This window comes from Caloenas nicobarica, chromosome 1 (genome assembly GCF_036013445.1).
Source record: "Caloenas nicobarica isolate bCalNic1 chromosome 1, bCalNic1.hap1, whole genome shotgun sequence".
In the NCBI taxonomy this organism is placed as follows: Eukaryota; Metazoa; Chordata; class Aves; order Columbiformes; family Columbidae; genus Caloenas; species Caloenas nicobarica.
In genome coordinates this window covers 26,804,982-26,821,371 of record NC_088245.1, presented here as the reverse complement: position 1 = coordinate 26,821,371, position 16,390 = coordinate 26,804,982, and the positions used below count along the sequence as shown (strand labels likewise).

The following is a 16,390-nucleotide window of genomic DNA, read 5'->3' as shown; positions in this document are numbered from 1 at the left end:
AGGGTGGCCAGAAGCATTGGAGCCTGATGAAATTCAAGAGGAGTATCTGCACCAACACCACAGTGATTTGTAACATCCTTTCAGAAAACAAAACAAAAAGAACTCAAGAGAGCAGAACTAGGCACAGACTAGGCATAACTAGGCATCCAGTATGTTGGTAATTTGCACATAAGCATCCTGAGTGGTAACAATATCTCCTAGAATGAGAAGAGCCTAGACATACCAGTGTGCTTGGAGTTTCTACTACTCCTGGAAGCTTCTCCACCCCAAGTACAGGAGAGAGTGGTCAATCTCTCAGACAGATGGGACTGCTCTTACGCAGTTTCCATAAAGGTACAGCTACCAGATTTCTTCTGTCACTTTATCAGTGTCCATTCAGGTCACAAACTGCAACATGCATGCAGCTTCCTACCATACAACTTCCTATGTGTGATCACTTCCAGCATGTAACATGGACACCACCATTTTGCTTAAAAGACAGACGAAGTATTTTGTGGATACAGGAGAGCTGTGACACCTTTCCTGAGGAATACTGCACAACACAGACTGAATAAGCTTTTCTGGTCAACTGTATCTGCCTGAAAGCTGGATAAAGTCAGACCTGCCAGCACCCAGAGTTCTGTATGCACAGAAATCTCTCTGCATACAAAAGATGCAAATCCCCCACCTTTTACTCTGCCTGTTCTCTAGCTAGCATCGAAAGGTGACTTTTAGTGTTCTCTCCAATTAGCCTTTACCACTCCTCTCTCTTCTGAGATTTTCCTCCTCATAAATTGTCTTCTATAATGACTTTGTGCAGATTACAGTGCAAAGTAGCTACTCTTCTATACAGAAAACATAAGAACAACACTACTTAATTTTGACCCAAAAATACATTTTAGTAAGTTCTTATGAGTCAGTAACAAAGTAAATAGAATGGGAAATTTAATCTCTCATTGAACATTTAGTTGTGCAAGATACTCTACCTTTTTTCCAGATTTATGAAATAAACTTGTGGAGGATGGCATTCAGCGCTTTTAGAGTCAGAAATATTTGTGCCGCAGGAACTGTGATGCTTTGCTGAAGCAATCTAAATTGCTTAAACCCAAATCCAACCATAAAAGTTTGAAAGAAATTGTCACATGTACTTCTTAACACTTGATCTTCAAGATAACACATGGGTAAACACCAACATGACACAAATGAATAAAGACACACAAGAAAAGTAGCTGCCATGAAATGAGCTATGAAAAGGTGATTGTTCTGTGTTTGTAATATTATAATGTAATGATCCACTATGGGGCTACGTTTCACATTATTGTGTAATACAGACAAAACCAAAACTCACGTTTGAACAACTTTTAACAAACCTCTATGCATCTTACAAAAACACTATCACCGCAAAATAAAGGGCACAAGAGGACCTGCTGTTGCTTACCCATTGCAAAGACATGAGAGAGACAAGAAGAGTGAGAGGAAGAGGTGGTGAAGAGTGAGAGGAGGAGTGGAAGAGCAAGAGGAGAGAGAGAGATATTTTTCCTAGGGAGAAGTTTAATCTCTATTATTGCCAAAAGAAAAATGGTACTTTTTTTCCCCCCTAAAGCGAGGATGCCAACGTACTTGGAACTATTATATTCTATACTTTGAAGTTACAAGTTCACTTACTTGCTGACAGATCTGTTCACCTCTCTCTCATTTATATTTTCAATAGCTGAATGTAGAAACTCTTAAAAACCCTTCTCATTAATAAATATGGAAATCAATAAATGTTAAAACAAGGAAACTAAAAAACCACTAAAGTCATATATCTTCCCTCCAATATATAGTGGACCAACTAGCTGTTTCACTTTTATCCTTGTTTCCAGAAAAAGAGAATTCCTAACAACATGCTGACACTGTCATTTCCTCCCACCTTGTCTCTTTTCCCCGCTTCCTTCCCCTGCCTCTGAACCTGCTGGGCAGTTTCCAGCCTCAAAGGAATGTATTTACTACATGTTTCAAAACAACTGCCAGACAGGTAGAGAAAAGCCAGGTAAGTAAGAATTCCTGCTACATACAGCTACAGGATGAGCCCAAGAATGATCCTTTCTGTCTCACCTGCAGCACCTGGACAGCTTACATTGCAGATCCCTAGCCTGGAATCAGCCACAGCACATGCTCAGGGAACCATGAATATCAGAAAGGGTTTTTTTGAGAAACTGGAAGGAAAGCAAACTTCAGGACTGCCTGAAAAGGGGAGATGACAGCAGGTATAGAGGAGGAAGCCCACATCATGGAAGGGTATTTACAGTGTTGAATGGCAGACTAGAAGAGGAGCACACGCATGCATAGAGGTATATTTCAGTAGACCTTCTTTTTCCAGAATACCTTGCTAGAACCATTAATTTAATATTAGGAAAGAAACTGCAAGTGCAATGTGTCTGTCCATAAAAAAAAAAACCAACACCACAGAGACTGTTATGAATACCTTCAGTATCCTCTGCATCTCCTAAACCAAATTCCTCCAAAAGATCTGCAAAACAAATAAATCAGATGCTTTAATAAATACTCCTGTCCAGAAAGATTATGAAGCTAAACCCAGAACCACAGGAAGTAAACATTACCTGATTTCTGCTGCCTTTTTTTAGAAGAGGTTTCATTCATTTCCAAAACAGATTCTGGAGTCTTCAGCTGTAAAAGACACAATCCAATGACAAAAAGCCAGTTTCAAAGTAACTACATACTATTTAATGAGCAGAACAAGTAGTCACTCTGACATGAACAAATACTTACCTGGGAATTGCTGGGTTTCTCTGAAAAGCCTGGAGGTAAAAAATGTTTTGGGAAATGTTATATTATTTAATTGAAAGTCTCTTTTACTCCATTCAACATCAGTAGTTTCTACAACTAAGTATTAGTTGCAAGCATTATTTCATCAAGAGCGTGATACCTAACGTTCAATTTACCTCATCATATAGCATTTGTATTAATATATCAGAAATGGACAACCCATACTTCCCATCATGCACCTTGGATTTAAAATAATAATAATGACAAAACTAGGACAACTCATGCGAAGCAATACGGTCATGCTTGTTAAAAGAACAAAATCAAAATACCTAGTCCTTTTGAGGATCTGAATCCTGCTTTCTAAAAGGATTATTTCAAAAGCCAAATCTGGTCTGCTATAATGAATGATCACAAACCAGTCCAACAGCACTATGACTGCAATTCTCCTGCAAGTGTTTTGTGTGGGGAGTATTTTCCTTTTCATTGATGTGATATAGAAAGCATGGATGCAGACACAGAAACCTCACACAAGTCATTCAGTGAGGAAAAAAAAAAAATTAAAAAAAAAAAATCAAGCTAGTTCTCATGAAATTGTTCTGGTTTAGCTTGCAAAGAAACAAAATAAACAAATGTTGTTTGGTTGTAATCTGCATTTATAGAATAGTTCCAAATACTTCTTTAAATTTTGTCCAACATTAAATAATTTCCAAACCCACACAATCTACTGGCCCATCTATGCTTCTCAAATCCTCTGCTTTATTCATCTCGCAGTTTGAGTCCTCTCATGAAATAAGTATATGCAATGTTACTAAGAATGGGTCCACAGTAAAATTTTTGTATTAAAAAAAAAATAATTAAAAAGCCCAGTATTTGATTTCAGTAAACTTGTTGGTCTAGTAGTATGGAAGCACTTTAGAAAGATTACCATAATCACCTTTTACCCCCTTTCCACAGTGATTTTAAACTTGCCTTAGTGGAATCACACAAAGCAGACTTCCATGACAACTACTCAACAAGTAGATTTACAAGCTCCTAGGAGCTTGTAAAGTTTTGCTTCCAGCTTACTAAACTCAACCTGGATTAGCTTCTTCAGTTGTTCTATTGTACCTATACTACAAGCAGGATCGACAAATCATTTTTTAAAGAAGAAATTCTTCTGGAAAGAGTTCTACCCTAAGAGCCAAACTTCCCTGCCATCCTATGCTCAAGATGTTTGACAGACAAGTGTCACAAAATACAGGCAGAAACCCTTAGCAACAAAACCTAAACTTTCAGTCCCATTTTAGCTCCTAGGCAAAGCAAACCAGAAAGCTATCAAAAATTAAGCTAGGGGAAAAAATGCTTAGCCAGATCATAACTTTCTTGTGATGCATTATCATCCAAAAACATTTAAGTGTTCAGACAGGTCAGTCCTAAACCACATACACTTTCATCATTATGCAACAAGAACCTGAATCAAAAAAAATACAAACACGTCCAAAGAACACACATAATGCAAACAAGACAACTTCCTTTACAAAGTGGCCAGCAAACGCTATGATAACTGGTGTTAATTCAAATAGTAAGCACTTCATTGCTATAGCATGCACCCACATCATCACAGCATTCCTAAGACACACTGATAAAAGTTTGCCTTAGCCTATAAATGGCTACAGACAAACATCTAGTCCACCAGGAAGTTACCGTTGTTGCGTTCCTTTGAGACAATCTGCGAGCATGCACCATGTCTGTCTGCAGCTGGGAGAAACACACCGGACGATACTTCTCTCATATTTTCAGAATCCGTCTCTATAATCTAAAACACATGCATGAGAATTGATACAAATGCATTTTCAACTCATTTCTACGCAAAAAGCCAACTTGCACAGCATGTATCAAGTATATTAGAGATACGAAAACCTTTTACAAGACCCTAGGAAAGGACACACCAAGATTTACTATACTGGAAAATCACAGCAGTTGTGTGAGTTTTCAGATCTTAGGCAAAAACGTTATTCTGTCACACTGATAAACTGGACAGCCACAAAAGAAAATTAACATGGTAACTCAAGATGTGGGTTGTGAACCAATAACTGCAGGTCTGTGGTGATCCAACTTTTGTACTGAACTAGTACCTGACATTCAAGTTTGTGCTTATGTTTCTTAGGCACGTATCCTGCATGGTGAGGGAATACATTGATACTCCCAATCACAGGGGCAATTTGGATTGAATGAAGACTAGCAAGGCAAAGCTTATAGAAACTCAGGCTACCCCAAAAAAAAGGAAAAAATAATTTAGTCCTGTATTTTTAAGAAGGGGTTAGGAAAGAGTTTGGTTTTTTTCCTCACAAGCAAAGCCAGAGGGTGTTAGCTACAGACCCTGCTTGTTTTCTTCTAGCCCGCCTATTACCACAGACAGAACTAAAAGGGCAAATACAGCCAGGATGTGTGGTATCTCTGTTGAACATGACTTCCAAAAAGGGCAGACCCTAAGGGAAATCACTGACCAGGTCAGCAGAATAGGGCTGCATGGTGAAAAAGCAACAATCCTGCCAGCCCCTGTGAAAAGCTCAGAGTATTTCAAGCAGGAAGAAACTTCACTGCTTCAATACTACAACAGAAACCAAACTCAAAGGACAGTTGCTATGAGACCCCAGTTGTTAGCTTGACCTAACTTCATCCCAATCCTAACTGAACAGCTGGCCTAGAGCAGAAGTATTTCAAGGGTCCCTGGTTAAAAACATACAGCAGAAGCAGGAGAAGAAGAAATGAGCCTTATCAGCATTAGGGCTCGAGGCAACGGCAAGCTCTCAAGTGCTTCTGGATCTTACTCCTCCCCTCCATGCACCCCCTTCTGGTGGGGACCCCCGAGTTTTTCACAGACAGTACCTCAGAATCCCAGGGAGAATCATTATCTTCCTCTTCCTCTGCTCCCACCGCTGGCGGGGCACCTATAAATGAGGTAAGAAGTGAGACACTGAGTGTTTATATTTCACTCTGCTTTTCCCCATCAGTCAAGCCTGGCATCTAAAAGATGAGCAGTGGTTCTGTTGGTAAGGACAACCTAAGAAGTGAGTGTTTCTTCACGCCCAGTCACATCATGGTATTTCCTTTTCACTGCCACCTCCTCTTGCCTCCTTTCCAGTAGAAGATGGATATGCACAACAGCTGACACAGCTACAAGCAACACCCAACCCAATTCAGGAAGAGACTCCAGCATGCTGCAGTCCTGTGGGATACAGAGTTTAGGTCACCTGCTCTCCAGCCTACAGCTCCGGAATTTGGCATTTACTTCTACTTTCTACTGTACAGGAGGTAACGTAGAAACACTGTACAAAACATCCTCACACTAAAATCATGAAGAAACAATGCTCATTTTGTAGTGCCACCAGGAAAGATCTTCCTTGACAGAGGGGTGTTACCCTGCACCTTCCCAGACGCTCGACACCTAAGCATTGCCATTTAAACACAGAGTAGGGGCTCATAGCTCAAACACACCCCAAACACACAAAAGCTGTTTCTATCTTAGGGGGTTAACATCCAAATCTCTTCTCTACCAGACAAACATAAGGTTCAGTCCCAGTGGGTTCCCGGCCAGATTAGACTATATAGAGACTATAGACTATATAGAGACTATAGACTATATACTATATACTGTAGACTATATACAGTCTATAGACTGTATAGAGACAGAGGAGCATGTATAGGCACAACACTTGCATACAGCAAGTTCTGCCAGGCCGCCTGTGTAGCATTTGATCAGCAGCTATATATGCTCTGGTAGTGTCTACCACACTAAGCCACTCTCTGGAGACAGACAAAGGAAACAGTGCCTTCTCCTCCCACTCTGAGACCTGAGGTGAGTACCAAAGTGCTCAACTCTGAACAAGCTAGTAATGCTTTCAAGCACACAGAGGTGTGGCACTGGAGAGACCTTGTACATTTTAAAACTGGACAAGGTGAGGCACTGGAACAGAACAGCTTTCTCTCAGCTTAACTCAAATCTTTCCCAGGCTTCAGCTAAGAACAATCATGTATTTCCAATCCAAAAGTATGGGCCAGAAAGGGGAATACTACTGTCACATCCAAGACACTCTTAGTCCTCCATTTTTTTATCGTGTGCAATGTGTTCAGATCACTTCAGGGAGAACAGAGCAATGCAAGCAAGAATGGCACTTGCTTCATATAGCATTGTTTGGAATCCAAAACCATAACTGCAGTTCTTCAAGAATGAATGAAAAGGCACAAAAGCTGCTTTCCTTCCCTGCCAATGCCCATCAGGATTCACAGGCAAGGGAAACATTTGCTGTCTTAGAAGTCAATCACCATTTTATTTCATTTACTGTGCATTAACATTTGTAGAGGAATAACTGGGACCAGTATTTACTAATTCATTTCTCTCACCAGCATTTTCTTTTGAAGCATTGTGAACTTGATGCTTATCATTACAAATAGAATTCTCCACTCCCTCAAGAACTGCAGTTTGTAGCTCTTCACCAGTGTCTTCTTTCTCCTGCTTCTCCTCTTCTTCTTCCCATTCAGGTGACTCTCCCTAAAAGAGATTGATCAAAGCAGCTGGAAAGAGCAGAAACAAGCACCTTCTTTGCCATCCATCCACAACTTGAAAAATACTTTTCTTGTGCAAGAAAACAGCGAAACTTTGTTGAGCTTTGTTTTACAAGACCTTCAGTTTTTCCATGGAAATCTACATGAGTAGAAAGCAATGCCTGATGTTCTAAGTCTTGCCTCCAGTTCTGCAAAGGCCTTGAGAAGCGCATCCTCGTGTCAGTCTAGCTCTAGCTTGAGTTAAGTTACATCATTCTGGAACACATTCCTTCTTTTCCCCTACTTTGCTCTAAGGAAAATCACTAACTTCCTGCTCTTATTCAAACTTTTTCTTTCCTCACTTTCAGCCATCAAACCATGAATTTTAGTAAATGGCAGTAGATCTCACAGATAAAATTTGTACATGCAACTGAGAAAAATTTAATTGATTCCAGAAATAGTCTACTGCCTATTCTTTTTACTGCAAAACCACTGCAACCAATATAAAAAAAATATGGAAAATACTGCTTGATATTATTCTTATACCTAAGAAACTGCTTTGGCTAGCAGTGAGACATTTTCTAATACCAAAAAGGATGATCAAAAGATGGATATATGTGAAGAATAAGTATTAACAGAAATCCAGTTTACTATTTGTTTCTTACCTGTATCACCCTTAGAAAATACTGTTGTGATTGAATCATCCCTATACACTTACTTTGGTGCTTGAATGAAATGCTGCTCTTAAATTTTCTTGACTTCTATTTAAGCGCAAGTTTTCACTTTCTGGCTTCGGTGCTTCATATTGCTCTTCTTCAGTATTTTCATCATTCACACATTCAAGAACGACAGAGTTTGGTCTTTGGCTTTCAAGCTTTGGGCTTTTTGCTGCTGACCAAGAATTATTACCACTTTCAAAGCCATCACTGACACTTGACTTTTTCTCCTTAAGACAACTGTCTGAGAGAGGCTGAGGTATCCTTTTTTTCCAGTCTGTCATTTCAGAGTCTGCAAAACAGGAGTCAGCATTTCTCTGAAACTTCTCCTGAATCATGCTTTTCCTGTTCTGTCTTTCTTGTGTATCTTGCAAATTATTTAGATTTTGAAAGACAGCTTGTTTTGGTACTGACTTGCAAGATATTTCATTATTCATTATCTTTGGAGACATAACAGTTATATTTTCTTGCAACTTTTCATAACACCCAGCTATAAAAGACACAGGAGTATCAACAGATTCCTCCACCTTTTCATCAAGTTCTTTACTTATTTTATCATCATCATCACAGACATCTCCAGTTCCACACCGAGCTTTCCCTTCATACTTAGCATTACTAAAATACTTCAATTTCTGATTAATTTCCCCTTTAGGTTTTGTTTTCTTTCCCTGCTTCTCCACTGGTATGTCTTTAGACTGAGTTTCTTCATCTTGCTGATCTTCCTCCTCCTTTCCATCTTGAGTAATATCTTCATCCTCCTCCTCTTCTTCTTCTTGCTCCTCACAATCTTCATCATCATCTCCATTGTTATTTTCATCATCTTCTTTTTCTTCTTCTTCCTCCTCCAATTCTTCTTCTGCCAGGTTGCTTGCATCTGAGACACCTTGGTTCAACAATTCTCCGCATTCTCCTTTGTTCAGGTTTGTATCTGATGGGGTTTTTTGTTTGAGGCTTTTCTTTGGTGACTTAGGACTTTCAATTCTAGAACCATCACCATCATCTTAAAGCATAAGAAAAGGAAAAATGCATGTGAACAAAAGGAGTTACGTAAACAGAAAAAAGAAAAAAAAAACCACCCACGAAAACCAAAACCCTACTTATCAAGCCTACTTTTATATATCAGCATATCATACAATCTTTTCCAAATAGCTTACTCTTTTTCCTGAACTTCTGGGAAGCATTCATTAACAGTGTCAAGTTTGGCTTCTGCAGCTTCTGTAAATAAAGATTTATTTAAGCAAACCAATTTTTTTTTAAACAGTAATAACAACAAATCCTTTGTTCACATCAAATCTTGAACAGTAAATATAATCAGGCTGTCCTTTTGATAGTGCTCAGGTGCTTGCTCCATCCTATAGTTCTAACTATGCAAACACTCCTCACATATGCAATTCAGTGAGTATTTGACCCCAAAACACTGTGCAGACATCTTTCTGCAAACCGTTTCCAAAACTATGTTTACATGCATAACAGTTCTAAAAATCTGGTTTTAGTATTTATAATAGTTAAGTAAAAGTCAGCTATATTTAAAATTGCAGTTTCAGGATGCTTACTTGCAAATATGCACAATACAAGCAACTGTTAAGATCCTTAATGCATAAATTAGTCCCTGCAAGTACACTTATCAAAATATCCCTAAATTTAAAAATTGTGCCAGAAAAATGCATCATTTCTATTTAAATCAGTGCAAGAAAATGAAACCACGTTAAAACTAAACATGCTTGTATCTCTACCATTACAGAGTGGGTTCAACTACTACACTCAGGTTCCTCATCACTGCAGAGTCCCAGTGCAACAGATTAGATGCTCCGGACATCACTGCAGAAGTTGAAAACCATTCAGAACTTCAGTAAAAACAGGAGGTGTGAGAGCTTGTAGCTGACAAAAAGAGTACTACCAAAGCGTTCAAAAAAGAAGGAAAACATGCAGTGTGAGATTACATGCAAGCATGGAATGCCATCTCATAGAAGAAAAGAGATGACCCATTTGAATAAATCATCTATTCAGTGCTCTTGAGGAACCTGATGAGGAGGAAAGGAGAACTAGGTGATGAAGGATTTGAGTAGATCTTGGTAAATAAATGCCTTTTTTCTTTAGCAGTTAGGATTCTATCACCAAATTTACAGGAAATAATAACAATGTTTGGAGAAGAACAGAATAGGTTATCATAGTAACTTATCAACTTTCAGGGTCTGCAAATCTGACTCAAATGAACAAGAATAAATAAAACAATGTGGTTGTTTATCCCGTCACCTATTGCTCTTTTGCCCCAAACCACAAATCTACTGCATGCTCTGCCACAGTTACAGGTCTTTTAGGGAAAAACTCACAGCAGAAGAGAGGCTGGCAGGCCAGATGCTGCTTCTAAGGAGAAAATAATATGGGCTGGAACTGCAGTTTCTGTCAATCCCAGAGAAAACTTGCCTTCAAATCACTTATTTTTACAGGATGTTTTTCCTGTAAAGGCACCATACCTTGGGGGTAAAATCGAGTTCTTCTTCCTCAGAAGTATGCCAACTGTCATCACTCTCCTCTTTCTCAGAGCTTCTTAAAAAGCAAAGCAAAATGAGTACTGTGTCTCTCAAATCATTCCTCAGGTAAGTGTTAGGTATTTTCAAAGTCTCACCTTATTGAGTCTCCTTGGGAAAAGTCATCTATTGCTGTGCAAACATTAATTGACATGTTGAAATTAGATTGGGCATGCTAAAAATTAAGCAATACATATAAATATCTAATATGGACAACTCTAAAGGTCATAATAGAATGAAATTTTGGGCAGTCAATTCAACACAAGACAACATGAATGAATCTATTTCCAAAACGACCTATTTTTCAAGCCATACTGAATTAAAAAAGAAAACAAAAAATACCAGAGTTCTCTCTCCTTTGGACTCTTACATCCTAGAAGTTTAAGAAACACCTCTAAACTAAAAAAAATAGCATAGTAGGAATATGCTGTGTTAGCTAACAGTTCACATAATGATGGTTTAGCAAAATACTAGTACATGAACCTCTGAAGCACTCATATTACACTCGAGTACACATCACATGCAGAGATTTTACTACTTTATGTAACATGTATAACATTATGCTATATACTACACTACCTAATGCTCTACCCAGTCACAGATTATTCTGAAAAGGTAAAGAAAAAATTCAAAAAGTACAATTAAGACCTAAAGCTTATCCTCAGGTAGAAGAATCACCAGCAGTTCTCTACACTGCACTGAAAAGGGCATTCAACAGACAAAAGGGGCATAATAACCAGGGCATTCTATGCTACACGCCAAGCTTTCGTCAGTGTTATCAAGGCAACTTGGACATAGGATCATAGGACAAATCAGGTCAGAAGGGACTTCAGGAAGTCTCTTAGCCAACAACTCTTCAAAACTGGCTTAGTGAAGAGGTCAGATAAGGTTGCTTAAGGCTTAATCCAGTCCAGTCTTGAACACCTCCAAGGAAGGAGACTGTACAACCTCTCTGTTTTACTGTCCTTATCACAGTGAAGCTTCTCACATCCAGTTAGAAACTCTTGTTTGCATTTATGCTTCTGGTGTCTTCACCTCCTGTCAAGCACCACTGGGAAGGATCCGTCTTTGTCTTCGCCTCATATGTACTGGAAGCTGCTGCTAGGTCCCCTTCAAAGTCAGCTCTTCTTTAGGCTGAAGAAGAGTTTTCTCAGTTTCCTCAGAAACTGAAGCCCAGTTTCCTCAGCCTCTCCTGAAAGGGCAAGTACTCCTGCCCTAGACAAATCGGATGGCCCTCCACTGAATTTGCTCACTGTTGAAAGACCAGTCTCTCTTGCACTGGTGGCTCAAAGTTATACCCAGGGAGCTGGACACACTCCAGTTAGTTGCCAAGGAGGATGGACAATCATTTTTCTCAATTTCTTGGCTATGCTGCTCTTAATACAGCCCAGGACACTGTTGAGCTTCTCAGTCGCCAGGGCACCCCGCTGGCTCACACTTAGCTCACTCTCTGCCAAGACCCTCTGTCCTTCTCAGCAAAGCAGCTCTCCAGCCAGGCAGTCCCAACATGTTCCTCTCTGTGTGCAGGACTCAGCATTTCTCCTTGCTGAATTTTGTAAGACATGCCTGACAGTCCTTTTCCCCAGCTCGCCAAGGTTCCTCTGAATGGCAGCGCTGCCCTGGAGTGTATAGAACAATCCCCCCAGTTTGGGGCCATTTGCAAACTTGATGAGAGTGCGCTCTAGAACACCGCTGATGTACTAATGAAATCTGCACTCGAGGAATCCAGCCTGAAGAGTGCTAAAATCTCAACTATCAACAACTAAGTTGAAACAAAAGGGCTCTTCGAGTCCCAAGACAGAAGGGAAAACCAAACAAATATAACCTCCACAGAGCAGCTATTTCAGCACTCCTCAAGTTCTCAATAACTAATTCTTGTTAACTATCATAACAAAATGAAGTTGTTTATAAACAGGAGATGGAGATAGGTGACCTCCTGTAAAGTCGCATGCTGACAACAAAACTGAGGTGTTGGGCAAAATCATTGAAGACAAAAGAAAACAAAGGCATACCATGCCTGAAGACTTCTCTTCTACTACCAGTAAACCACAAATGAGCATGCAAATTGTCCTAAAGACAGGGTTTATGTGGGAACTTTGATGAGTACATCTCCTGACTCGAACAAGGCTTTCAGACCATGAAATGCAGTAGACATGTCACGTAGACAAAACCTAGAGGCTCAAACTTCTAGTGTGAGCTAAACTAGTTAAAATACTAACACAGTCTCCAATTTTTAATGTTTCCTATTACAAACACATAATATTTAAAAATAGTAATTACTTTTACATTCTGCAGCTTCCTGTAAACTCAGTGCTCACAGTCTAATCTACCTGCTAACGTCCCAAGCTGAATGAAAACATGCCTCTTAAAACTGGGGGGATAGGGAGGAACAGCCAGTTACAAACTCTTGACACATTACTTCAGTTATATTTTTGATTAGTACAGTTATAATTAATCAAACCAGCTAAGTAAGTTATCTGAACTTTTGCTTTCAATGTACAGTAACTTCAAGCAATGATCGAAACCAGGTCACATAGTCTGTTAGAAGGCAACAGAGGAAGTTCATGAGCACGCTTTCAGACAGACCTTGATGCCCTACCATAGAAACGGGATCTAGAAAAGTCGTCGCTGGGGATTACTTGTTTCCCCTTTAACTGAAGTCTATTTCCATTTTGGAGCAATCAAAGAACATATTTTTTTTAAAAAAATACTGTCACTGATGAAACAAAGCAAACAATTCAATAACAAATGACTCATGCAAAACATGCAAACAAACAAAAAGCGCCCAAAGACTGCTCTCAAATCTAATTTATAAAAGCAAACCCAACAAAATAGGGTCCTCTAGGACAGAAAACATCATAGATGTATTTGTACATAATACAACATGTTTCATATTTGAAATGCTACTGTACAGAATACCTTTCCTTGATTTTCCTGTTCTTGATGTGTGGTTAGGAGATTGTTGCATTCCTATATCCATTTAGGAAAAGGCATGGAAAGGACAGACGAAACAGTGACATCAGAATAAATTTGAATTCTCAGAAATTTGGAAAACATAAGCAGCACATCGACAAAGCTATAGCAATGGGAGAATGTACCGTGACTACGAGCCTACTCTACAGTTTTAAGTGCTAGAAATGAAAACAACCACAAACTACAGAACTCTACTCTCAAGGGACAGTGTCAAACAGTGTAACTTAATTTACTAGCTCCATGTAAAATACCTATATTCCAACATTTTGAAATACTGCAACAGATTACCAGAAATTTACTTTACTGCTAACTTGACTAGTCCTCATCTAGCATAGACTGCAAATGCAATTCCTTCATATTTGTAGAGTGCTTTATACATACAGCACACTCAAAACCACTCCCTCTAAGCATCCCCAAAACCCTTAAGTGCCAACAACTAAACTTTGGAGATATACTATCCAGACATTTTGAAGGAAATCTTGGCTCCACCACTACATAACTTCCAGCCATTATGTTATTTACATTCACTCATCTCAAGTTACAGTTTTAGCATGCTAGTTATCCCTCATTGAAAAAGCATCCCAGAAACTGGTTGCCTTAAACCAGCTCACCTTGAAAGTTGTGTCAGTTGGTGCCTGATACATAGGCCCCTCCTACATCAGTGTGAAGATAAGAGAGCCCTGCTTACATTGATGTGACCATGCCGAACTGTTGGCATGCAGAAGCCTACGCCACCAACCAGAATGCAGACATGACAAGTAGTCTGAACGAATACTCTGCTCCCCCAGTGCTATATGACAGGCTGCAACTGGACCAAAACAGGTGCGTTGACTGGTGTGAGTGTCATGCATGCGTGTTTCTGTGTCTATGCATGTCTGTGTGTTGTGGGGTAGAAGTTTCAGAATATAAATCACCAACCACCTGCTCCACCCATCCTACTTGGTAAAATTTTATGTTTTAAATCAACGAATAGTGAGGTTCTGTTATTGCAGCTAACTGACAACAAATTTCTTTGTGGTAAGGCCATAACATTTGTCTCAGAGCAGAAGGGAGTCCTGCTTATATTGATTTTATTATAAATACATGTAATGGATGTGGCAAAAGGACTCCTATCAAAAACATACAATTACAGAGTTAACAAAGGACCTCAGGATGGTTTCTCATCCCTTCTCCATTTCTCAGTTTTCTTAAAAGGTGATACAGGACAACTTTTCCTGACGTCAGGAGATGTAAATCACACTGAAGCACTCATTTATTTTCCAAGAGGTCTACGATCAAAAACCAACAGTGTTTCCAGGGACTCAGGGAAACACCGAAGGAACAATATGCTAATATGCAGTGCAGTAGCTAAAACAAGCTGCCACTGCAAACATACTAGAAATCTGAATCCTTGCCTTTAGAAGAGTTGCATAATTGTTATTTTTGCCAAAGAAATTCCAACTTCAAATCTAAAAGTCTGTCATTCAATATGCTAGGGCTGGAAGCCATTCATTTGGAGGTTTTTGCAAACTCATCTGTGATTAATAAAAAGGTCCATGTTGTGACAAAAAGTAAACAATCAAATAAGCATGTGCCAACTTCTTAAATATGCTGACTTGCTCATGAGAGGAGAATATTTTGAAGAATGTTCAACAAGTAAAAAGCAGCAAAAGGGATAAGGACAACATTGAAGATCCCAGGAAAACATTACAGAAGAGCAAAAGAAAGTAATTTCAAAGTGGGTGTTTCTCTGGTCTGTCAAGATCATCCCAGCTTCTCCTCTAACAGAGGCTTCAAAGCCTGTTATGCAGCATATCGAAGGGGCTCTCATGATGCAGGACGTGTGCTTTGCGGGTGCAAGCCACAGACTGCAGAATTAATGCCAATGAGTGTTCCCTATATGCTACTAATCTCTCACTCAATGTGCTGGGGTCATCTTTCAAAAGACCGAGCACAGGGACAAAAGGATTCATACTATTCAGAAGAAAAACGAGCCCTACTAGAAACAGACTGAGAGCAGCACATGCTTTCTCCTCCCAAGTCCTTAACCCACATAACGTTCTCTTCACACTTACTATGCCTCTTCAAATGAACATAAGTAAAGATTTCCCATAATTTGGGGACTTATATTAATAGTATCATAAATTTCAAGGAATGGGGCTAATTATTTGATTCAAGAACCCGTATTTTGCTGAAAGTATGTCAGTTTTGGAATCATACAACACAATTATTCTTCAAGTCACGTATTTTAAAATAACCCAGGCGTATCAGCCATTACAATGTGGTACCACAGCAATCATCTACATTCACAGGAAGCAGTAACAGAGAGTGCTGTTTGGGTGAAAGTAATATTTTGCTGATTAAACTACCTATATCAAGCCCTTTCAAAAAAACCAAGCCAAAACAAAAACCACTACTAACAACAACAAAAAAACCCAAACAATGAAAATCTTCCTTCTATCTATCAGAAACTTTACAAATCTCCAACTAGATCAAAGCAACTGCTCTAAATTGAATTCCCATATTCCCATATCTTGGAAACGTCAATGATGAAAAATATCCCATGTTTTGCTCATATTTCTTGACGTATTTAAAAAAGGAGTGAACTGTATTTGAACACCGTCTGCTGCCCATTTGCCACATAATTCTAACACCCTTAAAAAACCAGAAAGAATAAAACCTCCCACTGTAGGGCCTGATTTGTAAAGTACAAGACAAACAGTTTTGTTTACATGAAAATATCAGTTTTCTAAGATTCCTCTACAGTTATGTGAGCTCATAAGCATAGACTAGATTTGAAAAACTCACTGAAAGAGTTAATTTTTTATCACAGGTCAATTTAACTGTTTTTTTATGGATCATGAGGTAATACATATTTTTAAAAGTTTCTCTCATAAAATTACTGAAAGTGGAAGAAAACCA

General features: G+C 39.0%; 1 protein-coding gene across 1 annotated transcript in view; it reads right to left on the bottom strand.

The window, feature by feature from the left end:
• The window catches only part of ANKRD26 (ankyrin repeat domain containing 26), a 58,783-nt gene that overhangs the window by 35,045 nt on the left and 7,348 nt on the right, over positions 1-16,390 (bottom strand). The window contains exons 7-17 of the mRNA XM_065633042.1: positions 13,436-13,486; positions 10,615-10,648; positions 10,463-10,535; positions 9,143-9,203; positions 7,991-8,988; positions 7,105-7,279; positions 5,617-5,678; positions 4,432-4,534; positions 2,752-2,780; positions 2,583-2,649; positions 2,447-2,491 (exon numbers count right to left, since the gene is read on the bottom strand). Coding sequence (XP_065489114.1) covers positions 2,447-2,491; positions 2,583-2,649; positions 2,752-2,780; positions 4,432-4,534; positions 5,617-5,678; positions 7,105-7,279; positions 7,991-8,988; positions 9,143-9,203; positions 10,463-10,535; positions 10,615-10,648; positions 13,436-13,486 — 1,698 coding nt within the window. The remainder of the gene's footprint in view (positions 1-2,446; positions 2,492-2,582; positions 2,650-2,751; positions 2,781-4,431; positions 4,535-5,616; positions 5,679-7,104; positions 7,280-7,990; positions 8,989-9,142; positions 9,204-10,462; positions 10,536-10,614; positions 10,649-13,435; positions 13,487-16,390) is intronic.